The sequence below is a fragment of the Anoplopoma fimbria genome, chromosome 24, assembly GCF_027596085.1.
Source record: "Anoplopoma fimbria isolate UVic2021 breed Golden Eagle Sablefish chromosome 24, Afim_UVic_2022, whole genome shotgun sequence".
NCBI lineage: Eukaryota > Metazoa > Chordata > Actinopteri > Perciformes > Anoplopomatidae > Anoplopoma > Anoplopoma fimbria.
Window position 1 is genome coordinate 17,967,353 of NC_072472.1, and position 27,608 is coordinate 17,994,960.

The 27,608-nt window shown below is 39.6% G+C and overlaps 1 protein-coding gene across 1 annotated transcript in view; it reads left to right on the forward strand.

Annotated features, from left to right (window-relative positions):
- The first annotated feature begins 1,127 nt into the window (after window positions 1-1,127).
- Window positions 1,128-27,608, forward strand: part of LOC129113934 (roundabout homolog 2-like) — a 76,332-nt gene continuing 49,851 nt past the window's right edge. Inside the window, exons 1-2 of the mRNA XM_054626419.1 lie at window positions 1,128-1,182; window positions 4,791-5,117. Coding sequence (XP_054482394.1) covers window positions 1,128-1,182; window positions 4,791-5,117 — 382 coding nt within the window. The remainder of the gene's footprint in view (window positions 1,183-4,790; window positions 5,118-27,608) is intronic.

Here is a 27,608-nt window from a genome sequence, read left to right on the forward strand (position 1 = left end):
CCAGTGGCAAAACTGTAATAAGTTACAGTTGCCATGTTGCATACCAGAGCATTAGCTTGGGGGTGTTTTTTTTTTGTTTGTTTAATTAGATGTTCCTGATTTAAGAGTAAAAGTAAACCTGTTCGCCTGTCCTATGTGTGTGCACAGAACATGTGTCCTGATGCTGCATGCTAATAAATTGCAAAGAGCAGATGAAAACAAACAAAACACAGAAACAATTCAGTATAAGAAAAGGACATTTATAGATTCTTTTTGGAGAGCGATGCAATAAAATGCAATAAATTAACGATTGCAAAAAAAAAACCCACCAAAGGTAAAGGACATCTAATATGTCCAAGAAAGAATATGACAAAAATGGCCAAAGAAGCATACCTTAATTTGAATACATTATTGATCATGCTGCATGTGTGTGTAGAGAATTTCTGAGCTGTTTGTGATAAATTGCATCCCAGAGAAGAAAAAAAAAGGGAGGGAGGGAGGGAGGGGGAACACTAATGAGCATCATTATCAACACCTAATTGTCCAGAATGCAAAGTGCCGCTGAGTTTTTGCTTTTCAGATCTATTGTGTGTGTGTGTTATATATTGCCGGTTAGTTTCTCCCAGGGCAGCGGTGTGGAAAGGAGGGGCTGATGCTGATGCTGCCTGCTGCTGCTGCTGATGCTGCTGCTGCTGCACCGTGCAGCTCACTCACCTCTGACTGAATCCCATCTCCACCTTTCATTCCTCAACTTGTCCCGGGATGGATGCGTGTACCCTGCGGTCGGACCCGGTGAAGTGTCAGACGAATGCGGCCGGACGGGGGAACCGTCAGTAACTAGAGGCGTCTTTTTGGGGCGTCGGTGATGATTGCAATTTGGCGACTGCAGAAATTTCCAACGAGTCGGCGAGTCGACAGACCGCCGCTTTTACTGGCGAGCTCTCCGAGAGGAAGAATGGACATGTGAACGGTTCCTTTCACAGGCGGAAAAGAACTTGATTTAGTTCTTTGAGTTCGCTAACTTTTCAAAACAGTTACTCGTCTCACCGTTGCACAAGTGGAAACAAGCATTGATTGATTAATTGACTGGTTTATTTCGCTTGAGGAGGAATTCATGCGCCGATAGCTCACGGGGCCAATATGCCAGAATGGGTCCTCTACAGTATTTATTTCTCTGTGGACTTCTGTACACCCAAACCGACGGTAAGTTCATGTTTAAAATTGTATTAGTAAATGTTATCTTTGGGATGATATCTTCCCTCAGATTTATCTCCAGAAAGACACTCTGTGACCTGAAGCGTATTATTCGATTCCATGTTCTTGTCAGTGCAAGTGCATCAAGAAGATATACCGATTATGATGTCCCACATGGTCTACAGTCAATGTGTTGTTCTTTTTTTTTTTTTTTTTTTCAAATTCGTGTTTAAAATCATAAATGCACCATGCCTATGCGCCATATAGTTGGTTCATTCAGTGTTGATTAATATTTTGTGCCAGGCCAACTGTTTAAAAGGCTCAGCCAGACGAAAGTTGCTCATTTATTCATAAGGGCTGCCCTAATTGAACACATTTGTTACCCTTTGGCAGTTTGAAAATTGCTTGTATTATCGCAAGCATTGTGATATGAAATGTGTGCTGGCATAAAAAAAACCCCCAAAAAACAGAAGCCCATTAAACTTTTTGTACTGTCGAAGAAAAATGGTCTTAATTTGTTTTTTGGTTGATTCTCCGTGAATGTCATATGCTGCTTGCTTTGTACTTGTATAGTCCTTCAAAAGTGTTGCAAACACATCATTTATCATTCTGTGCTCACAGTTTTTCTGTGGTGGATTTAGCGTGGGTCATATTCTGTGTGACCTATCATGCAAAAGGTTGCTAGGGCAGATGATGGAGCTAACTGTATGTCCTATAGCTGAAATGGCTAATGTGCCATAGAGAAGATGCTTACTCACATTGTGTATTGTGGAAATTCACCCCATGACTGTTTGTGTCTACAATAAATGGACTGACTGTACATATATGTTCCACTACAGCTGCACCTAATAGCTATATCTAAGCTTCTTGACAGTAAGTGTTTTCAAAATGGGTTTTGTAGCCTTCTTCTTTAGTCCCCTGTAGCCCATATACCATAAATCTGTGTCAGTGGAGTAAATGAATTACAGGTGTGGATTTGGGTGGTTCCAGGACACTGGAGTTGCTGTGTTGCCAGTTTATTTAATACAGCCCATCTGTGCATTGTGAAGCCAAAGCACTACAATGGCTCTGCAGTTCTTCCTACAGTATCTTTGTGAAGCTGATCAGTTTTTGTTGGCGTAATTTCAGGGAAGTGTTGATTATTATCTTTCATTTTGGAGGCTTTCATTTATATTTGACTGCTGCTGAAAGGAGTTCAATAATAATACCCCCAGTTTAAATACATTAAAATAAGCACATCTGACACAGTCTTAACAAAAACATTACATGCTTCATCAAAATAGGATTAATTGCAGGGCTACTGCAGCTGGTAATGTATTCTGCACATATGTAATAAACAGAAAACTAGGTGTACATTTCAATCTCTTCGATTTAGCAGTTCAAATTCAATCATCTATGAGAAGGAGGCACAAGTTATCCCAATTGTTAGTGTCTGACTGACTATGCCTGTGGCAATCTGTAATGTGATTTATTAGGGGGTAAAATGCTCAGAGTATTCAGTCTGTGCACAATACAATTCATATTGCACAGATCTATGTGCCTGTTTGACTGTGTCTATCTATACAAGGTTTTTATAAGATTTGGTAATTTTGAATTTGCTGAGCTCGGACGGACTTTTATGGTTGTGACATGTCCAAATTAATTTTCAAGTGGTTAAGAACCCTGAAAGACAAGTGCTCTGCGCTTGGCAATCAAAGTAATCTTTTGGTTATAAAACAACAATTGAGTTCCTCTGAACTTGACTGTTAGACAGATGTCACCTCAAAGTGACTTTTATTAGAGTCGTCCCTGTTTACAAGCCCCAACATGTCCCTGACCAGCTTTTTCTGCCAGACCTTAGGTTTCAGCTCCAGCACCATGGACAGATCCCCTTAAACAGACCCACTGGCAGAGAAAAAAAAGACCTGGGTGTACACAGAGCTTGAGGCTTAACAGCTTTAGGCAGTCCTAGGCTAAAAGAAAAGCCACCTTTTGGGCATTTTCTGAATTTAACCATACCAACAAACTTTATTTTAAGACACGATTGAATTTATAACCTCAAACGTTATAAATTCAAGACTATTCAGCTAACAAAAATCCGTAATTGAATTCAAAGAGTCAAATAGAAAAAAAACGGATCCATCTTTCCATTTTCTATCCCTACTTATTTATATTCAGGGTCATGGGGTGCTGGAGCATGCATTGAGCAGAAAGCAGGCAAAGCCCTTAGATGGGCTGCCAGTCCACATGGGGCAAACAGTCTGACAGGACCCCGCAGGACCTCCTAGCTGTTAGATGACAGTACCAACCACTGAGCCAGGGATGCACCCACAACTTAAATAATCACATTTATTTTCTGTTGTCTGACAGCACAAGTCAGACCGTACATTAGTGACAGTGAAGACAGGGTAATGGGACAACCAATTAGAAGAAGTCAATATCCCACCGACTGTGTGTTGGTTTGTGCGTCCTTGTTGATCTACACAAACGTTACTTACCCGAGAGACATACGTTTAGGTTTTTAAAAGGCTGTTTCAAACATAGTGTATCCACACGGTTTGGTGTGTTGGCACCAGCTAATGGAATGCTTTCTGTCAACAAACCACTTAACATTAAAGAAAGTCACATCAATTTTACTTATTATTTACAGCTTTATTTCTGTTGCCGTGTAGCAGACACTTATCACGGTTGCCTTTGCAATTTGTATGATTTGTCACCATCAAACGCAAAAAGACAAGAAACCGTGTAACATCTTTTTTATTTATTTATTTCGTGTTTATGGCTGTCCAAAAAGTCTGCTTTAGCGACTCAAAAATCCCTTTCTAGGTTTGTTTGCAAAATGGAAAAGGAAGACCTTTTAACACAGATGTCATAATGTGCTCATAAACCATGAAACAGATGAGAGTTGTGATGCTGTCGTGTCTGTCAACAAACACAGTGCCACTGCATTTTAGTCATTCCTCTGTGACATTTAGAGGTAGAATTTAAGAACAGCACTAAAGGTGTTCACATGGCCAAATAAATGAAAGGAATGTGCAGTGTAAGGTTTGTTAACTGGGTCGCAGTTACAAAAATTACCATGTTATTCTTATCAGCATAGTCAGGATCATTCTCATGACATTTGCTGAGGATTGACTATCAAACAGTTAATATTATTCATGTTAATATAATAATGTAACCTTTAAGGATGAATTGTAAACTTTGCTTATCCACAAAATTTCATTACTAAGTGATAAAAAACCAGTGTTGCAGTAGCTGTTCTACACCCACTGAGACAAGATGTTTGATGATGTCAGTGTTTGATGGAAAGTGTTAATGAAAAAGCTAATGAGATGTAATAACTCCTCAGCTCCTGTCTGTGAAAGTAAATATGGGAGCCTGAGTGTAGTTACACAGCAGCCACTAAGAACCCAACACTAATCAACTTTCCTTCCACAGACTGTAATGAAATTATACTTACTTACTTTACAAATGTACATCAAATGTTTTAAAAGGAGGGAAATATAAAAGTTTTCCTTATTTGTAGAGATATACTCCCTCTCATGTGCCATTTTTAGTTTGGTGATACTTTTTGGTTGCCGCGTTTCAGATCTAAGACTATTTCTTTAATGGGACTTTTCCTGTCGTTTCTTCTCCAGGGTCTCGTCTCCGCCAGGAAGACTTCCCTCCCCGCATTGTGGAGCACCCCTCTGACCTCATTGTGTCTAAAGGGGAACCAGCCACTCTCAACTGTAAGGCCGAGGGCCGTCCAACCCCAACGGTGGAATGGTACAAAGACGGAGAGCGCGTCGAGACGGACCGCGAAAACCCCCGCTCCCACCGTATGCTGCTGCCCAGCGGGTCCCTCTTCTTCCTACGTATCATCCACGGCCGACGGAGCAAGCCCGATGATGGCAGCTACGTGTGTCTGGCCCGGAACTATCTGGGAGAGGCCAAAAGCCGGAACGCATCTCTAGTAGTAGCATGTAAGTCTGAGTTTTCATCATATCCCTCTGGGCACAAAGGTACTGCCCTGGTCAAGGCAATCTCAGTGTTGCATGACAACACAATGGAAAAATTGTTTAGCAGTATGTATTGAGGTTGGTAACCTTTTGTGGAGTAAAAGAACATGAGAAAAGTGTAAATGTTGAATCTGAAAAAGGTAGAGTTTATGTTAAATTAAGCATAACATTTTGGGTCTGCTGTGCTGAGAGATCCATATATAAGATGCCATCTGTCATAATACGAGCAACGTCACCTTTCCACCTACAAGCGTGAGTGTGTGTATGCTTACCCGTGTGCATAACGTGTGTGCGCGTATCTGTGCGAATATGTTTTCAGACTGCTAGTGGGACCTGTTTGGATGACCTGTTTGAGTAATGTATGGGCAGAGCTGTGAATCGCTCCAGGGACAGAGAGGGAAGGGAGCAGGATTTTAACCCAGCTAACTCTCTCTCACTGTTTGGATTTGGAAAGATGCAGCCAGCTCCCAGCCAGTTCTCTCCCCGTGTGGGAGAGAGGTGCTCTGGGCTATTCGCATTTCCATTATGTGCTAAACTGAGCTGATTTCTTGCCATGAACAAGATGCACACACGCTCGGACGCACACACACACACACACACACTCAGATATACATGCATCATGCACACACAAACACCCACACTGTCTCTCCTGCTCTCTGTTTCTCACTCTCATAGAGGTGTAGTACACACACAGCAAATAGGGAATTCCAGGCAAACATAATATTTCAATTCGATTTTGAATTTACAAAACATTCAGCCGGCGAATGATTTCTAAATAGATGTCTGTTTTTGAATCATAAAATGTGTGAGTTGTTGGACCTAATGACTTGTAATAAGAATTGGAAGGGACTCTCCCCAACAGAATGATGGACTTTGTGGTGCTATTGTGCCTTCTGCAGACTTGTCTCCCACTCTGGATTCTGTATTTGGCTTCATGGGGAAATCATGAAATAGGAAGGCGAAAAAAAAAAAAAGAATGAAGAAAAGACTGAGATAAGAGCCCTGAACCTAATAGCGACTCATTCGGGACATTATCTGGGATCTTTGTGTCGTTTTGTGCACCACGTCCTCCCTTTGTCTTATTGCCTTTTCCACATTAGACATTTATATTTTCTATTGTCTTCTTTTACCGGTGCTGTTTCCTCTCCTTTCTCTCAAATCAAAAGCGGTGAACTGTCCTGGAAATACTAATGCCAAGGAGATTCTGGGTAAATAGGAATGTGTGTGTATGCCAGGATGAAGCACTGGCTTTTACATATAAAATGAGACATTGTGGTGTTTGATATTTAGTTGAATACTATCTGGTGCTAAAGCTGATAAAACAGTATCCCTGTCTCACTGTAATCATAATCTACACTGCTCTATATGTCACATTTACATTGCACTTCTTAAACAGCACAGTTGTATTTTAATATAGAGACTTACTCTCCCTCATAAAGAAACCAGAGACCCAAAACTGTCGTTATAGTGTCAAGAGACAAATGTTATAGCCGCTCTGCTGATTCCCTTGACTGAATAGAGGCCGGCTTTATGAAAACAATGACTGTGTTAGGGTGATTTTGTCGGGGTTTTCCGGTTCTCCTTAAACACAATAAAGCTCATTTGTATTTTATAACTCAAACAGGCATTCTGAATTCGTTTTCTGAGTTAATTGTCACATGCGTTGTAAGTGTAGCTGCAAAGCTTATTGACAAATCATGTTTTTTTCCCCCTATTGTTGAAGTCGGAAGAGAGGTACGCTACTTATGTATCAGCAACACATATTGAGGGTAAAATATGATGGTAAAAAATGATATTTTCTTGCAAAAATCAAATACCAAACATACACAAGCTAAATCTAAATTTCAGGAAAATGGAATAGGCTTGAAGTTTTGGTCCAGAGCAGCTTTCACTGGAGTCTCAAATGATTTATTGTAGAAAATGGAATCGTTCTTGAAGCCTTGTTTAGAGATCTTCAGGAGTTTGTTTTTATTTTGCTATATATATATGTGTGTTGACTTTAAGGAAAAAGATCCTTTTGACATATTTTAAGATATGGGAGCAGTATCATTTTGGGGTATGAGGGGTATGAGGGATTAGTGTTTGCACAGTGGGGTGCACCTCATAAGTCTTTGTTTTCCCTGACCATGCCGACCAACCACAGACCTAAATACTCCATTTCCAGTGTACATTCAGTATCAAGTACATGCTGTTTGACTGCTCTGGGATTTTTCAGTTGCTTGTTGTGATGTCTCCTCTAAAATGGGATGGCAACATAATGACTGTGTAGGCTTTGCAATTTAGTGGTCAAATTTAATTACCGCTTGCATTGTTTTCTTTACTAACCCCATATATTAAGATGTTCACCTCCTAGAGGTTGAAGCTACATCCAGATATCTTGCCCACAATTTTACCCAGAAATTAAGCTATTCCTGTCTTGTTTTTCAGTCGAAATAACAGATACTAACCTAATTTATACTTTGTTATCTCCTCTTGTGCAAAAAAGGCAGTCAATAGGTTATTTCTTTTTTCTGGAGCCTCTCTAACATAAAAAACAGTTTGACCAAAGCAGCCTCTAGTCTTCTTTGTGTAATTCAGAACAACATGGCTATAGGGATGCATATTCGCATGGCTCCTTCAGGGGCTGCAGGATACTGCCAGTGTTGCTGCAGCCAAAGTTGTCATGCAATGCTGCGGGTGGAAGCAAGCGGGTAGATGAAAGTGCTGTGGGGATGCTCGGACAGTGAGCCATGGCTCAAAATGGTCTGTTTCCTTAGAGTCCACACACATCCTCAAATTTTCTAATGGTGTATAGCATTGTATTTCAACCACTGGCTTAGAAAATGTAGCTAACTTGAGGGGTGCTGCTCCCCTGGGTGCATTTGTGCTGTACAAGCTCAATTTTGGTGGTTCGTCATGCATTTTATGAGCTCGAGTCTGACTGAAATTTCAAGGGGAATTATTCATTCCATGTGATGCAAAACACTTCAGCTGTTTAAGATGGTAGCAAAGCTTGAAATATGTTAATTATGTGGATATGCCAGAAATCTACATCTGGAAGCCTTTCCAAAACAAATAATATACCTCATAACAGCTGTTTGTCTTTTACACTAACTAAGCCTTACCAAAAAAACACTTATTTCTACTCAGTTGTTTTTCTATACACGTTGCACAGTAGAGCTCATGACAAATAATCAATAGACAATAACCCAGCAAAATCATATTGTGTGTCTGGTGTTGTATTGCTCTTCTAAACTGACTCCCTAAGATTGCAAAACGCAGGATATGTCATAAAACTGTCAGTATTCCATACATTTCAAGAAATTGTTTACGTTTTCCAAAACATACATTCCCCCTTTTATTTGCTGCCTTATACATAAACAAATTTGTTATGCAGTTTTAAGGTTCTTTCTTAGAATTAAGCTTGTTCTTGTTGTGCCTAATCATCCCACGTCAGGCTCACTATGGTAGAATTGTGGTGTCTCTTAGGACAGTGTGGATATACTTTAATGCGACCTGCATGGTTATTTCATCTTTGCTAAATATTTGTCATTTTGTAGCTATTTTCCAGAATGGTTGATTTTCAAGAGAAGTTCTTTGTACATTGAACTTGTGTCTTGCTTTAGTTGACATTGACTGAACTAACACAACATAAGAATTCTCAACTATGTTTTTCTCAGGCTGGAAATAAGAAAGCCAAAAATAAGACCCAGCAGAGAAAAAGAGTAGCAAATGTAATCCAAGGCCAGCAAGGGAACATGCACTGCATCAGCTGATAGACCATCACCGGGGACAAATCTGGAGTATTCTCACCCGGGTTGAAATTCTATTTCCTGTACTGTTGGGTGCATATTTGACACAAACGATAACATCAGCCATTTCTCTGTGAAATGAGGCCATGTCTGTTTATTATTAGACAGTCTTGTATTTTCTGCTTGATAAACAAGACTCATTGTGTTTTCTTGTGCTGTTGCAGCATGTCACTTGTTTCTCACATCCAAGTATGTCATTTTAATATTCAACAGTCACCTGCTGTCAGTGTGTATAATCACACATGGCCAACCGCCGAGCCAGCTTTTCACATCTTCAGTCTGTTTTATTCAGACGCTGCAGCTGAGCACTACTTCAGAGCAACGTCAACAAACAACTGTGCGACCTCCAGGCCACCAGTGGACTGGCACTAATCATCAGAGCGAGTGGCTGTTGATGGAATTAGAACAGCTCCCGCAAACTATTAGGAAGGGACAGAAAGACATAAACAGTGATGTGTTGAAGGGAGGTGTGGGTGGAAGGGCAGCGAATGCAAGGGTGTTCATTAGTACAAAACTCAAGAGCAAGACGAGTCCCCCTCTGTTTGACTGTGCTAAGTGAATTAGAATAGTCACTCAGCCAGACAATCATCAATTAAATCCCCCCAGTTACAGGCAGCCAGCAAACTGAGCATTCACAATGCTAGATAAATCTACTGTCTGCATTGTGTTTTTTAGTGCACTGTGGTAATTATTTTAATGAGAGAGAACACATCGGACATTTATTTGAAATGCTAATAGAATGTGGAATAAATGCTTGAGATTCATTCGGCTGTGGTGTGCTTGTAATAAAAACCAATTTTTCTTCCTAGCTTGCCAAGAGTTTCCGTTTGACCCGCACAAGTTACTAACAAAAAGAATGAGTTTTGGCCACCAGGTGCCTGTTTTACCCAATATGCAACATTTTTTTGGGGGGGTTTTCTGAGAAAACTTTAGCACTTAATAATGTGTGTTTACAAACTGTACAATAAAAGGGATGAGAGTGCTATTGTCCCATGTCTATCTGGTCTTAAGTAACTTTTGGAAGAACCTACAACTCAAAAGCCAAGATACTTGTATTTTGCATACTGCTAAAAAAATTGCACAATACTTCTACTCACAAAATGCAAAAAAATAAATATGCAAAGAAACAGAATTTTAATTGAGAGTACAATTATCAACATTTTTCAATTAATCTAACTGAACTAGATTTGACCTCTGCTTGTGTTGCGTCTCTTCCCTGTTGAGAAGTCATCCTTGTCCTCATTCCCTGCCTCCTTGTCACTGTGTTTATCTTTAGTGATGGGCATTCCTTTGAGCCATTCAACGCTGTAGACCACGCAGTAAACAACATTAGCCTAATTGGCATAATTTGAGAGTCAAAGCTGTGCTTTCTCCAGGCATGAAATGGAGTTCACTCCAAAAGTGCATCAAATGGAAGGAATTATTTCCCACTTCCATATTTGTGCTTTAAAACTGGCATACACCATGTGGATAGTGGATTAAAAAGTATTTGTGTTTGGACAGGCCTGGGTTCTGGTTGGGGTTTTTGATGTGATACCAGAAATGTGATTGTAGTTAGCCATTAATATTATTTAGGACAGTTTAGTGCTATAGAGATTCTGAAAATGTAGCACACCACTTACAGTAAGGTTCAATAGGGTTTCTATTGGACGGGAAACTCTCTGGTGTTTTGGAAAGTGGCAAATTGCCATCAATCATGCAATTCACTATTACCCATTGACAGCGTCCAAACTTAGTAGCTGCCAGCCCTGTGTGTTCCCAGGCAGATTGTCAATGTTTTCTGTGGGTAGATAGGTTGGCCACATTTCACCATCTGTTGCCAGTCCAACAGCTCTCCTGTGTACTTATCCCCTGTTTGCCTTCCTCTGCCTTGCTCTCGTTAAGCCGGTAAAGAGTATGGTGTTTTTTTAACCCAGCTTATCAAGACTGATCTTTCTCAGCTGTTCAGGTGTTGATGATGTGTGTGCCTTCATTATTTTCTTCCTGCCTTTACCATAAGTAGTTATCTTCATATCAAACATATTGTCATATATAAATATTAGACTTAAAGCTAAGGTTGGCAATGTTGAGAAACAAGCAAGAATATGCTAGATTTTTTTAAAAATGATTCAACCCAAAACCAAGGCCCAGTATTGCCAACCTTTTTCCAATGAAAGTAGCTAGCAGCACTAGATCCAAAAGTCTCTAAATGTAGAGGGAAGGTCGCCAAGTTGGAAACACTGACAGCCCATCCCTTCAGGTCTCCCTCCAAACCAATACCCCAAGAGTATCATTAGGAAAGTAAACATGTCATAATTAATATAAATAATGAACATGGTTATTGTAAGTCATCAAAGGTGTCAAGCTAGCAGCTTCTCAGACTCAGGTGATGTGCAATGAGTGCATGGACAGAGAGTGTGCAGGCAGGTAGGTAGTGAGGCAGGTAGCCAGTCCAATCATTTCATTTGACCCACATTTTTTTTTTTGTGAGAGCATTTGAATGATTGATTGCTATCTGGAATTAAAGAAAAGGTCAACAAATATAGCAAAATGTTTTCTTTAAGAAAATAAGCAACCCTAAATTTCAGTTGAAAAACTAAATTGATTCAGAATTTTGACGTTATGGTGCAACAGAGATACAATTAGGTGTTGTCTTCTATGGTGGTCTTCTCTTCTCAGTGTGTTCTGATAAACCAAATAAACTGTGGAGAAAATTCACTCTGCCGTTTCACTAAAAGCTGAATAATGGTGATACTGTGAATGACACATGGAATGGCAAATTCTATCCCCTTGAGCCAAATCTGTGAAATTTGTTGTGATATATAAAACATACAAAACAAACGTTTATGTAAACTTGCCATGCACATTGAAGGAGTTTAAACATTCATGATTAGGTGAATTATAGGAATGGAGTAGAGTTTTGAGATGAACACTATCATTTTATTTACTGTGAATGATGGGTATCTAGTTGGATGTGTGGTTAAGAGCACTACCATTCAAACACAGACTCAACCTGCAAAGTTGTCAATATACCTTTAAGAGTATTATTCTCTAAAAAGCCTTAGGTGGTGATCACACTGGAATAAAATCCTTTTTCCACCCTACATTTCTGAGTACAATAACACTGAGGCATATTTTTTTGCAGTGGTAGTACCTTGTTGTTGCTGGGCAGCACATAATCCGCTATCAGTGTTGTGTGTGCCACCAAGCACACATAACTATTTACAGACTCTATGTTAAGGCAATCGAAAACACAACAGTAACTGAAACAGAAATCAAAGAATTCACCCGAAGGTCCAAATGCCCCACTAATGTTCCTCTTAGCTTGATGTGTTTTGTGTATGTCGCAGCAAGTTTTGTCCGTTTAATCAGATACGGTAGCTCTGGGTGGTCAGTAATAAGCACTGCTCGCCTTTTTCTCCATTTATGTTGTTGACAGAGCAGTAGAAAAGGACACCCCCTGAGCTCTTACGATTAGGCGGCAGAGAAAAGCATTTATATGTTCAGAGTGGAACTTTTTCCAACTCGGGGCACTTAGAGCCCTTCTTCAAAGTCTCACAAAAACACATGAGATACGCACAGAATGCTTGAAACCCCTTTGAAATTAATTAGAAAAAGACGAATTGGTAGCTGTTCGTGCTTGTGTCTTCAATCTTGACCGATTCTTTTTTCAATTCTGTCCGTGAGGATGGGGAAAATGTTAGGAAAGTTAGAGTTGCAGTTAGGTCTTAGGATAATGGCTTGCTGTTATACAATAAGGTCACATAGGAAGTCAATTAATGTGAGTGTACACTGTATTACTATCTATTTTCTCATTCCAGTTAGAGTAGAATCACAGTGGACCATTTTGTTCATACTTTCTGTAATTGCTGTCCAGTGCAGTGGCTGATTATAATTGCATATTTGCCCTAATAATATGACTGAAGAAATTATCATACAACCTTTTGAATAGCTCAATATGTCTCATCAGTTGTTTTTATTGTAAGACAATAATAAAACAATACCACTATATAGGAGATTTGTTTTCTTCAGTTTAAGGTGGTCTCATGCTTTAAACAGTGCAAATATAGAGGTGGCCAGAGCAGGCAAGTGGAACTAATTTATGCATATTTTTTGGCTGAAGACAGTGAGATAAGGGGCTAGCATCTGGTGCTAACTGGACCATGCTCACTCCTTGGAGGTCTGTGCATTACGAGGTTCGGTAAGTTAGCTAAGGGCTAGCATCTGGTGTTAATTGGGCCATGCAAACACCTTTAAGAGCTCTGGTGCACTTTCTTACAGTTGGTTGGAAGAAACATATGCCTGGTGTGAAGAGGCATACTAAATGGATTTACTGTGTTGAAGCTTGTTGTAGCGCTGTAATTCTCTAAAGAAGCAGCCGTATGTGTGTTAATTCAAGACATTATTCAACATGTTACATTTTAGAGTAAATTAATGTAATTTAAACAAAGTTTTAACATGTCTTTCATAATAGGTTTTATACATTCAGGAGCCACTTCATTAGGTGCACCTGTATAGTCTTATGAAAGCCAATACAACAGTTCTTCCATAAAGTCTATTTTTGTGCTTCCTATAATGTTCAGTTTTTATTGACACTGTCATAAATTAATTATATGATATGTTTAGGCACTAAGTTCATAGTAAGTGATGATGTTGGAGTGCATTATAATGAGAGTTTTTTTCTAATATTCTTCCTTCTTTACATATATAAATAGAAATGACAAAAAATTGAAACGCCTCTCAGTATGATGTAGCTCAGTAGACCACCTTAAGCTATGACCTCAATAATAAATGTAAAATTGCAATAACACATTTCTGATTATGTAAGCAAAAACTGAAAATGATGAGCTTTGTTAAACAGGTGTTGTAGTGGTTTATATTGACAGATGAACCATAAAAAGTGCCCACTAATATACCCTGGTAAATGCTTTTAGGTGATCGTGTCACTATCTTGAATCTTATTATTTGACTTAAATTAAATTGTGTGGCTATGCTTTGGCCATAGGCAAGTTGACTTTAATTTGAAGGTGGTTTTAATTTAAATCTATATTTCTCTATAATATTTCTACTTAATCAACGTCCCCCCTTCAAGTAGTGTATTGAATTTTCATTTCAATTGCAATAATGCACCAACTCAGCATTATATATCCCCCCCCCCATCAAGAAGCAATGATAAGTTTCTCAAGGAAAATTGTAACAAAAGATATTAGTTAATCAGCATTTTACCAAGAAAAAACCTAAAGTGCTGATTAAATAGAAAATAGTCTATTGAAGCAAAAAGTATGATTAAATCGTATTGAATGGCTCAATGTTGTGCTTAGTAGATTTGATTTTTTTTTCATGTGCTCTCATAAATGATTCCACCTTCCTGGATATGCTGTTGTATTAAATGCATCATCAAGTGTAGGGCTATTGTTAGAATTTGTTGAAAATGAAAAGACACAACTGAACCTGTACTGTCTTGGTGCCTGATAAAAGGTATTGTAAAAGTATTCATGAAATAGTACCTCAAATCCAAGATAATTTGCTGAAACTAGCCTGTGATCACTGTAAATTTCAGTCTAATGACAGCAGCAGTCAGTGCCATCCATTAGTATAACAGTGGTTGTGTTCAGGAAGTCACTGGCAAAACTAAAAGGTCATAATGGGTCAAGCTGCTCCCTTGCACCTGTCATAGCCTGTGACTGAGGATCCCTGTTATGAATAAACCAAATATTCCTGTCCGCCTGAGATGTCCTGCCCACAGATTGAAAATCCTCCAGCAAAACAGTGTGAAGGAGTTCAGCTGCCAGCTACTCCGTCCCTATCTGACAGACAGCGACTCTCATTCAGTGAGAAAAAAAACATATTTACTGTCAGAGTAGCCTTGAGTTTTAAAACTTTACTGCAATAGTTGGAGGAAAGATAAAAATGCAACCAAATATTTTGAATACAGCCAATAAAATAATTTCAATCACCATCATATCTGATAGATTTACATATCCCCATGCTGTACATACAGAAACATTTGATCATTGTATTTTGTGTGGACACGTTTGGGGCTGGGACTTGGCAAAGACGGACCATACCATACAATCCATTTTCGATATGAAGGATCACAAAATGATTCATTACACGCCGCTACCTTTCAAGGTAGTATATTGTGATGCCATACACAGTAATACATTATTGGCTATAATTTAATGCAGTTGTGTTTCAGCATTTGAGTTTGAAATATGGCTATACATCTCCTTTTAGATGAGTTGGCGCTGGCTTAAGCTTCTCCATTAGCAGACCTTGAATGAGGCCTTCACACTACTAAAGATACAGCTGTAACTTACTGCGGCTGTCATCTATGGACACTGCGGCTGGGTGTTGCCTTTCTGTTTTCTGAAAGCTACATCCAGTCGTGTTTTATAACCATTATACCAGGTATCATTATTAGGATGAACAGATCGGATTATAAGTAAAATTGCATTAGTAACATTCAAACTGACCCCTAGTATGCCCATGTGCTCATACCACATGTATGTGTGTGTTGTGAGTGCTTTTACTCGTGTGTGATACTGTGTGTGCATGTGAGTGTGACAAAGCTAAGTCATGTGTTTCTCAGCAAAATTATAATGGTTCATAATGGTTGCTGTGCACTGATTGATGTGCAATCTCTGCATAAAGAGTTGACTTGGTACATGGCTAAGAGGGTATCTTCAGGCAGATTTGCTTCTAATGAAAAAAGAAAAGACCCAAGGACATTGGCACATTCACAAGCACTAGTATTATAATGTTGTATCTTCATCTTTTCTGGTGTATTAAGCTGGACTGGAAGCTAGTCATTGAGTTGAAATATCTTGTCTTTTCATGGTGTTATGCCACTGATTTGAGTAAGTTAATATCTACTCCCTTCAGTGGTCTCCAGTCTGGCAGAGGGGTGATGAGAGAGAAGAGAATCACCAGCCAGCAAGTGGGACTCTGTAGTTGGTTTATTATTTATGTGGCCCACCCAACATTCCCCCAATCTAGGCCAAAGCGCTGTTATATCTGCTAAGTGTCACCTTCCATACTTCCGTTCGCCCATTTATTCACCTCCACCACATCAGTTTGCGCAGATATCGTCAACAACTCCATCCATCGTATCCTCTGATTCACAAGAAGTGGAGAGTGCCAGGGCGAAGCAAAAATAAATGACATCAAACTTTCCCAGTGTACACCTCAGTGAGTAAAGAGGAATAGGAAATATCCGGAAGCTTGATTAATTCATGAAATCCACCTAACGTAGTGTCTTTATTATGTCCAAGTGCACACACTAAAGCATATGTTTCTGCATGCTTTCTACCTGGGCATGGTTATTTCATAAATAAGTGCTCCATACAAGACAGAGCACCGTTCAATGGCCTGTCACTGCCTTTTATACCTGCACCTCAATGTGTGTCAATTCATTCTCCACTGTTGTACAGGATATAACTGCAACAAGGCAGCTTCCATCCACACCTTACATGTGTTTGTGTAAAGCATGCAATAGTTACTGTCGATGTTGTGAGGGCAGAGTGGTGGGCTGGATGGCAGATTCAGACCCAGCGTACCAAGGTTCTCTATCTGAGCTACTGCAACGCATGCCTTAAATTTCTGTCTTTAACAGCAAATAATCAGTTTGGATCGCTCATTGACAAACATAGATCGGCCTTTTCTGACTAAGTCCATTGCATGCATCCCTCACAACTCCCCTCCTTACGTTACTGCCTCATCTCCAACATTCAAAACAGCATGTCATTCGGTGACCTCAATTTTTCTCAACCCACAGACTTGTTGATCTGTGACCCCCTTAGCTTAGTATTTGTGGAATTTACAAACCCATTTTGTTTCTAGGTTGTTAGTATGGATCTGATGCCTTCCAGCTCATGAAAATTCCTGCACTGCCACCATGCTCCATTTACTGTATGCTGTGAGGACTCTTAAGTCCTTAGCTGCAGCTGCAAAAATCCCTTATCTGAATTAAAAGTGATAGAAGGCACACGTCGTGAGCTGTAGGGCCTATACTGGCTTAACTTCAAACTTTAAGACACTTTACACTAGTTCACAATGAGGAATGGCATGCCATGTAATTGCGTTTGTTGTAGAAGTGAGACTTTTTTTTTTTGGCAAAGACTCAAAGGCTCTTTCGTTCCCAACCAGTGTATTTTTGTCTCGTATGAGAATGTCGCCGTTGCTATACACGGCAGGAAAAGGGTTTTTGAATGCGGAATTCTGTGTAAATGTGAAGCAGACACAAAAAGGCTAAGTGGATGTTGCACAATATCAGCATGTGGTAGATTGTAGGGGCCACAACACTTTGCCCTTTTCTCTTTTTACCTTTTCCTCGTAGCAACCCAATATTTGACTGTACTTAAATGGTTACCATAGCAGTATTGTAAAAGTAAAGATCGGCATTTTAGTTTAAAGTATACAGGTAACATCCATTTGATTATACATAAAGCAACAATGTGGAAAGCAGTTTTATAAAGCACTTGTTTTCCTGTGCAAAGGATGGTGCTCTCATTGTTACTAGGTTAGCTTGGTCTCATGCTCCAGTAGGTAATGTGCACTAGTCCATTGCTGCAGATGTTGTCCGCATGGGGACTGGAACTAAGGAGTGACCAACAGAGCTCAGCATGGGGAGGGATGGACAGTGTGTTCCGGAACAGATGTTTCCAGCCTTTGTGCGTTTGTCATTTGGGCTTTAATCTGGTCAGTGAAGGGCATTAGAGAATATAGAAGGCAAAGGGGAGGGATGGTGCATGCATGGGGACCCCAGCTGTCTGCACCCTTCAGAGGACACCCACCTTCAAATCCACATTCAAGCTCCTCCCAGTCAAATCCATACCCATGCACTGTACACATGCAAAGCAACCAAACAGCACTCACTTTGTAATTGGCTCAGAATTAGGGCACATGGTGTATTGTTGGACCTGTGGAGATTATGCATTATGCTTGAATCTGTGGAGATTATGAGGCGCTGGGATATTATGCCTCCATTTTCTCTGATTGCCTCTGTATTATTTCCCTCGCTTGTGCTACGGTGAATATCCCGCTCATTTCATCCAATTTTTTCCTCCCTAATATTGAACCTCATTTTCTTTTCACTTTCCTCTCAATTCCCCTTCTGTTGTTCTGCACCCTTTATTCCTTCTCCTTCTACTATTCTCTTTCACTCTCCCCTCTTCACTCTCCCCCTTTCACTCTCCCCCTCCTCTCCACTTCGCTCTCCCCCTTCACTCTCCCCCTTTCACTCTCCCCCTCCTCTCCACTTCTTCTCCTTAGGGCCTCTGGCTGTCTCCCCACAAGTGATGTTCTCCTGGCCAGATGATGCATGCATATCTCTTGTGTCTTCTTGATGCTAACTCACGTCGACATTTGCACGGCATTGTGGGATTATGCTCTCGGTCATATTTCATGTAATGATGAAAATGATGATGGTGATGAGGATTCAGGGAGGGGTGGGGGGGGTGCTTCTATTTTCTGCCCTTGTCTTTTCTTCAATATCAATCAGTGCTGTGAGATAAGATGGAAGATAATGTGTGTTCGCAGAAAGTGGAGAAGGAATAACAAGTTTTGTGTTTTCACTCTCAATATCTCTAGAGCAACACTAGTCTGCTACTTAAAGAAGCAACTTCCATTGTTGTCGGCGTTGCATCAGTTTTTTAATTTTAAACTGCACCACTTTCCAAAGCTGCTAATCCCTTCGTTGTCTGTTTGCTTCTCACATTGAATGTTTTGTTTTTGTTTTTTTTCACCTCATCGGCAACCATGTTTACATGAACACCATGTTCCGCGGAAGAGAGGGAGTGAAAATCATCCCTAATAGAATAGAATTTTTCTTGCAAGTGCGCTAACAAGGGGAAATGTGTTCTTAGCAAAAACAGAGTTAGGGGGAAACAGGAGGGATAAACACATTCAGGGAAAGAGGGAGGGGTAAGAGGGGTATGATTATCGGACTAACCCTGGAGGGAGGGAGGATGAGTGGGGGCCATGGCAGACTTTTTGCCCTCCAACAGTGTCTCCTGTGTGTGTGTGCAGTATATCTGTGTGTCAATGAGAAAGTTCGAGCGAGATGCGGGGGGTAGTGTGCACATTTCAGGGACTTGTCGGTATGCAAAGCTGTGTCAGTGGATATAGCATCTATGGAAGAGAGATTTCTTCACAGTCTTTGCTACACCCTAATTAATCTGCTTAAACCTGCTAGGCCTGTCTCCAGCACTCTTACACATCAGAAAAGCTAGCTCTGAATCCAGCCAGGATTTTCTCCATGGATGCCAGTGGAAAATCACTCCAGCCCCACAGCTGACAGCTTTCTGTCAGAGAGTGCAGAAATGCATATAAAGTAGAGACAAACATAGACCTCATAATTTCCCATGATGGATGTTTTGTGGGGAAGCAGTTGTCACAAGGGGTCATGAAGCCCATGGAACAATCAGGTTGTTGGCTTGTGTTGCCTCCCCGCATCCTCTGCCTGTTGGGTGGCACACACTTCCGTAGTGTAGCTAACAGATGAAGCAAATCATGGTGGGTAGTGTTCTTTTAGCCTTGCCATATACTATAGTTTTGATCGAGATCTTACACAAATACCAATGACAAATGGATGACAGACATTTTATTAAACCTCTTTCACGCACTGTTACTGCTAGAGCTGATGCAAACAATTCTCATGGAAATATCTACTGGAGTAAATTCAGGTCATACAGTCAACAGTTTGTAAAAGCTGTTTTGAAGAACTGTCCAAACTTGAATCGAACACACTCACCTAATTTACGTAGAGTCTGCTAAGCAATATGCTCAAACAGTTTTGCATGCATCATTTCCACAGCTTTTGCTTGCAGCGATGGATTACCCATTCCCACAGTGAGTGTCAAATAATCGAGTTGTAATTTCTCTTTGCAGCAGTATTTCATGACCGATTTTACCAATTAATCCTGATAATGGATGGTGTTTCTAATCTAAATATGTTTGGATCTGGAGGGCTACTTCTTTGGTTGACATGGAAGAAAAACATGTCTCATTCAATATACAACCTTAGTGTCAGTAAAATCTTGTGGCTTGAATGTGTGAATCAAGACCTGATTGATTGTGATTTAGTTAAGATGAATGTATGTGTAAAATTTTCAATTTTCACTACTAGATATCACTGTGAAACTTCCCCAGTTGATAACTGACATTAAGGCAGTTATTTGTTGTATTGCAAGGAAATTATGTTTAAATATGTAAATTTGTGCTGATTTGCATACATTTCCTGAACAGAAATCTGAAATTGGACAAAGTCAGGTTTAAAGTTATTGTTTCATTTTGCTTACATTTTAAAGTTTTTATAAAGTAATTTTGGATATCTCTTCGTATGACTAAATTACGAAATACTGTCAACAGCTGTGGAAAAGTGAATTTTGGCCATGTTTTTATTTATATTTGAACAAACCATTGTAATAACCTTCAGAATATATATAGGAATGGCATTGGAAAGTAAGTATACTGAAGTGGAGATTTCTTGCTCAGAATATAAGAAAAACAAAATTTCGAGGAAACGGCCTTATAAGATCTGTATTGTAAGAATTCCTAATTTTAAAAGTGGGTAGGGTTAAAAAGTAGCTAATCACCACGAACTTTCCCCAGTTGATTAATTACATTAAGATGATTATTTACAAGTTTTCTTAAATGTTATGGTTAAATGTGCAATTGAAACATTATCTAATGCTAACTTTTGGTGAATTAAAGAGAAATTTGTAGACAAAAACGTTTTTCTCCCCACTAGTCTGAAAGAAAATTCCAACATTTCAAAATCGAAGAGTGCATGAAAATCAATGTTTTTTGCTTCTGGTGTCTTGCGTTAATCCCTGTCATCATGGTCAGATTCCTTTATAAAACGATTTACAACAAAAGGCAGGAGGCTGTTGAGAACCAGAACCAGAACTGTCCGTCCCATCTGAGGTACAATGAGAGGTTTTCTAAATGGAACCTGGTGCTGGGGAACACTACCAGTTTTGTCCACAGGGACCACCAAAACCACTGCAAAATGAAATGTCCTTGTAGTACCTTTAATTATTATTAGAGTCAGAATTTTAAGTGCTGCTGCTTTTTGGTATTTTTTTAAAAATAATTTAATTTACTATCCATGTTTAGATGCCATTTTTGCAAATCCATGACATCGAAAGAACACAGGCACACAGTTTTTGGGGGCTTTTAACATAATTAATTTGTAGTTTAAGGTGTGTCACTTGTTTAGTGGAAAATGGATGAGAAGATTAACAAAATAACTCCATTCATGTCATTTGCTTAGCCTAAAAGCACTGTTTGTGTGGATTTAAGTGGTGTGCTTAGTAACCCGCTTGTGTGGTAAAAATGCCAATGGCTAACGGAAAAGGACAGGAGGAAATTAGGTAGACTGAAGATGAAGGTTGACTTTTCAGCCTTTTAATTGCAAAGCAAATCAAATCTACAATATCTCTGTTTTATCTGTGAGGAAATGGATGTGGATCTCTAGGCGTTTATGTTCAGTCAGTTGTTAATGGGGCAACATTTCGACAAAAAGTGTGTTTTGTTCTTAATTGGGTAAATTCTCTGCCAGGCAAAATGGCTTTATATACAAAACTTAATCTTGATAATTTTTTGTTTCTCTCACTGTACATGAGGGCCTATGAAATTCCTTCATATTTCAAAAAAGTTTGACTGATCTTCTTTTCATTATTGTAGGACATAAAGTGCAGGTTTGTTCTTTTCACCTGGATTTCATAGTTGTTTGTTCAGAAATCAACTAGAGCCAATGATTCTACCTCAATACATGTTGTAGTGAAAAAATAAGCTTTTGGTAAAGAAAAAGATTAATAAGGATACGTACTACATAGGACGTCATGATACTTAATGATTTATCTGTTACAATACAGGATGGTTATGTAGGGAGATGTGATTTTAGTCACAGCAGACATGCCATCATTTGTAGCTATTAATGTAAAAAATATATTTTTTTCAATCAAAGATCCAACCAAGATCCTGATTGTGCTGATTTAATTTGATATGTGGGGACAAATTGTTTATCCTGGTAATGTAATGGTCACTTTCTCTACTAAGTTAAGGCTTTCTTTTGAGTAACTGAAAGTACCAATTATAAGTCCCTTTGTTTACTGCTTAATACAGCCCACATCCAGCTCGATTCCTCACTTAGCTCCCTCCTCTGTTCCAAACAAAGATGACGTAACGGGTGATCATGACGCATGGGTCCCCATTATCAACATTAACATACCATAATTATAGCCCACTGATGAATTGACATGACTAATATAAAGAGCTCAATGTGTCCAGAAAAAAAAATGGCTTAAGTGGTACAGACTGTATTAATTTCATATAATTTGCAATTCAGGGAACAAGTTTGTGTGAGAGCACATTCTCTCCCAGCTTGGTTCAGATTGCCTCAGATAACATAAATCCATCCTGTGCAGTCATCCACACAGGACGTTTTTCACCATCAAATATGGACATTTATCTTGTCTGTTCTGCATGATTTATGGAATTAATTCATGTTTTCATTAAGTATTTACAATATTAGATTTTTTTATTACCAGACTGAATTTGTTGAGTGCCACAAAAAGAGAAAGGTTTGTAAATATTTAGTTCTGTTCTTAAAATGGATTAATTTATAATCTTGTCCAGGCTCAGTACAAGGAACTATTATAAATATCCAAAATAATTCTTATCGCTTGACAAATTTACTTTAACTTATGTAGGCGTCTTTGAATTTATTAACTTCCATGCAGAAGAGTGGATTATTAAGACAATTTATGTCGTTGCTCATCATGTGGGTGAGTGTCTGACCTGATTTTATTAATAGTTTTAAAGGCTTTTTCAGATTTGAACAACTTATTAAAGCAGTCTGATTTTGTCAAGCACAGCTCTGATGTCCATTCTGATGTCAGGTTTAATAATCAGAGGTTATCAGGTCTGTTGCCATCAGTATCCTTTAAGGAATGCCTTGCCTAAGGAAACTTAGATTGCTTAGTTAATTATCCTTACTTCATCTCACTCAAATACATTTTCTTTTTGTTATTGTTTTGTATATGTTGGAAATCACCTTTGTTGGCTGTTGTCTGGTTGTTACACCTCCCACAAAAACAAAAAGAACAGTGAAAACACTACTGTATGCACTGCAATCATGACCTTATTCAAATTCTTGACCTTGGAGAAGGCAGTTGACAATCTCAACTCGAGGTCCACCAACTCGCTTTGTTCCGAGTAAAAAAAGATTGTCGAGATTGAAGGCATATATGCACAAATGAAACACACACACAAACACACACATTTAAACATGTGTATGCTGACAAATCCAGACACAGTTATAGTGAACAGACCAGCAATCAATGAAATTATGTTTTAATTGGACTTAGGGCGAATGCTAAAGCAGAACAGTTCCAAAACCACCCTTCTCCTTCTGTGTCAGCTCAATTAATCCCTGATTGGAGCTAATTGCTCGTGGAAGGTCTCTCTGAAACAACAGTGGCTATGAAGTAGGCTGAACGTGCTTGGCTGTGTACACTTCACTGTTTAATGCAATCTTCCTGCCAAACAAATCAAATATTTGATGACAGAGTGTCTAATTGCCTTCTTTCTGTCTCACTTACTCGCTCGCTGCCTTTGATTAGCAAGCACGGACAGGTGCATACTATATTGATGTGTTTGGGGGTGGGATATACATTCACACACCATGGTTTATACATTAACGCTGCAATAGACACTGTCAATCACTAATTCACCGCCAACCATGCCAATAGCGGTGCTTGCGGTTCTCCAACCATTAAAACACTCTGGTCTGGCTTCACTCAGGCTATTAGCAGCTGTTAAGCTGGCTGAATAAACTGTGAGCTAATGATTAGAATGCATCTGAATCCTGAACTCTATAGCACCACATTTAGCAACACTTAATTAATCTTAATGGATTCTGAAAAACGGCAGCCAGAAAAAAAGAAAAATAACTGTATCCATAAATTACTTTTCTCTGTTTCGTACCACACATTGATACAAAGAACTCCCCAACTCTCGCACATTAATGTATATGTGTGTGGTGTATGTGCGCAACCACTCACTGTACAGTAGGACCAAATAACGCACACATCCTCTCCTCCTGAAAATAAGCGTTTACCACAATATTAGCTCCTTAAATCAACCTCTCTCCCACTTTTCCCTTTCTCATCACCTTCATCTCACTCTGTGATTTTTCTTTTCTTACACCATAATTCTCTGTCTTTTTATGAAGCGAGCAAACAGGGAGTTAGGCACTGCACCAGTGCAAGCTTAGGTTTTCTGAAGGGGTGCCATTTAAATTTAGTGTTGAAGTTGAATGAATGGTTTCAGCAAGTTGTATTTGCAGGAATATTGTTATTTGTTTGCCTGCACGCATGTATGTGTGTGTGTGTGTGTGTGTGTGTGTGTGTGTGTGTGTGTGTGTGTGTGTGTGTGTGTGTGTGTGTGTGTGTGTGTGTGTGTGTGTGTGTGTGTGTGTGTTTGTGTGTAGTGCCTGCCATAGCGTTCTTATCACCTCCTCACACACCTGCTTCCCTCGAAGACTGAGCCTCCCCTCTTCTCATGCCTCCTCATCAAAGCCAGATCCAGCCACAGTTGTCGCTTCCCTTTCCCAGCATGCATTCCCCTCCCCCTGTCTAACTGGTCTGGCTCGCGTTCAACAGCCACCACTCCCATTGTATCACTGTGTTGTCCAGGCAGTAAGACCTTGCTGGTATCATACCATCCCTCGGTGGAAAAAAAATAATGCGGCTTGGCGGATGTAGGCACAGGTGCTGTGTCTCTTGGAAGCCCTATTAAGGATTAGAAAGGACTACAAAGTGAAGCACAAATCCTAAAGTTAGTTAGCACAGTAGGGAAGGATATTTTTCTGCCAACTACAGGTACAAATCACATGTTTAAGCTAACAAAGTCACAGGTATCTGATGTGCAATACCTCCTACATACGCTGACTGAAGTAATAGCGAATAAGCTTAGAAGGATATTTATTTTGGCCCCATTCATTGGCTATGGGTCTCACAGTAAGTTCTATCAAATCCAAGCCATTTTATGATTGTGGTTGTTATTATGTGAACACTAATGACCCTTGTGCACATTACAGTAAATTCGGGAAATGTGTTTTTCCCTAAACAACAACAAACACACCACCATTATCAGTCCTATCTAATTAAAAGGCATCTGTGTAGGTGGCCACAATTTCAATTAGTTTCCAGTCAGCCTTTGTCCTCCATTGTAAACAGATTCCCTCATAAACGGCAATGCAGTTTAGAGGAACTTTAATTAAAGCCACAAATCTAAATCTGAACAACAAAGAGAAGAAACTCATCTCAACAAAATGCCAAACAAAAATACATCTTAAGATATTGTAAGTGTTTTTCTTTAAATCTTCTCTAATAGCCAGGCAGGAGTTTCCTATTTTAGTACACAAGGTGACTTTGGCATACGCAGTGGTGTCAAATAGGGCTACAACTATCAAATAATCTATTGATTATTTTTCAATACATTGTTTGGTCTGTAAAATGTACCATCACTATGTTTTAATGCAGTTGATATCTTCAAAGTGCTTCTTTCTTCTTCAAAGATCCAGAAAATCGTGATGAATCGATTATCCAAAATAAAGGGCCCAATTTAAACAATCTATAGTGCATTGGCGAATGTCCATTGGTGTGGAGCACTGTCATCTCACATTGGTGTGGAGCACTGTTGCTTTACAGCAAGATGGGCACAAGTTAAATTCCAGGTACAGACAGTCTTCTGTGTGGAGTTTGCATGTTATCCCCGTGTCAGCGTGGGTTCTCCGGCTTCCTCCTCAAGTGCCGAGACGTTCAGTTTAGGTTGATTGATGACTCTAACATTGCCCGTAGCTGTGGATGTGAGGGTTAATGGTTGTCTGCCCATATATGTCATATACCCTGAACAGGATAAGCCGTTAAAGATAATGGAGCAAGTGCATTCTGGGTGTGTCCATTTCCACTTTTTTAACCACGCATAATCTGGCGCATAAATCAGAGGTGTGTTTTAGGCACAACATGAATTAAACCAATCGCCAGGTATTCTCCCATTCCCTTTAAAAGCCAGGTGACCTGACGCAATGCTTTCTGCTGGCATGCAAAATGAAAGCGTGCAAGCAAACCAGCTACGGGAGCAGCAGACCGTCTGTGTCCACCTTCTCCCACTCTTCTGTCCCATCAACAATTCCATTTTACTGAATATGAGCAAATGCACCATAGTCTATTTACTGAAGCGAAGGGGTGCTGCTGTAACAAGCAGAGCGAATGTGCGTTGTTTATCCGTCTATGTAGGCGCATCTTACGTTCTTAATCATGCGGCCTTTAAATAACAGGAAAACTGCACACAACTTCAAACCAGGTTTTTGTGGTCAATAGTTCAATGCGCCAACAATCGGCCTGACTACATCTCATTTTAAGACCAACATGCCCATGGACACACAAAAGGATTACATCTTTTTTCAAAAGAAAGCAAGTTAAGATTTGAGGCTATTGATTATTACTCCAAGCAACAATTTCCCCAGTCTACACAAAAACAGACTGAAAGTATTTTTCTTCTGCACCTGTTCTGTTTTGTGGACAAAGCTTTTAGCTCATATACCTGGAAACAATTCATCTCAGTCCCTTACCATGGCAACATACATACATGTTGCATAAGTCCATTTTTTCTTCACAGAACTTAACATCTTCTAATTGCCTCTCTATCTGCCATTAATGTACATACAACAAGAACTCTCCATTCATTTCCCTTCCTTTCCCCTCTCATTCACTCTCCTCTTAGTCTTATGTTTCTTTCAACATACCTCTTCTTAGCAGTGGTGAAGTGTGCACATTTTTAATTAACTTTTTCAAAAGAAGTGATGTCGTTGGATTTCTAATTAACAGGGGCTGAGGTTTAAGTATACTGGAAAAGTAAAATGAGAATCTCCATTTCTTTGTCTCCCTTGAGGCAAGGATTTTAGGAGCAATTTTGTTATATCTCATCAAGCATCTAGTGCAGGGTTATCATTTCAACTCGCCACTTTACTGATTGGTTTGATGATAATGTGTCTGTTAAAGGATTACATTTGGCTGGCTGCCTTTTTATTTATTTTTTCATAGTGCATGTGCATTCTTTACCTTACAGGAGCGGCATTTTTCTAGTCATTGCAACAATGCGAACCTCATCCATGCATGTAACGTAAACAATCCTACCTCCAGTTATAGAGATTTTATGCCAGCATCTGTATGTGTGGCGTGCGTCCCTCCCTCACTGCCTGCTCTGCCCTCCCAGGAGAGCTGCAGCATTAATAACTGTAAGTGGATAATGCCCGAGCTCGAATTCCGATCAAGGTTTAATAAGAGCATGATTCAGTCAGCCACTGGCGGCAGGAGGCACTTTGTGTGTGTGTGTGTGTGTGTGTGTGTGTGTGTGTGTGTGTGTGTGTGTGTGTGTGTGTGTGTGTGTGTGTGTGTGTGTGTGTGTGTGTGTGTGTGTGTGTGTGTGTGTGTGTGTGTTTGCAGGCACGTGTGTATATGGACCTTAACGTAAAGTATAAGTGCATTGCTTCTGGTGGTGCATTCAAGGGTTTCTCACTTTTTGCCTCACAATGACAGAAATGTGAGACCTAAATGTGCGTCACATGTCTCTGCCAGGGTAAAACTGTGGTCTGTACAAATTAATAAGAAGA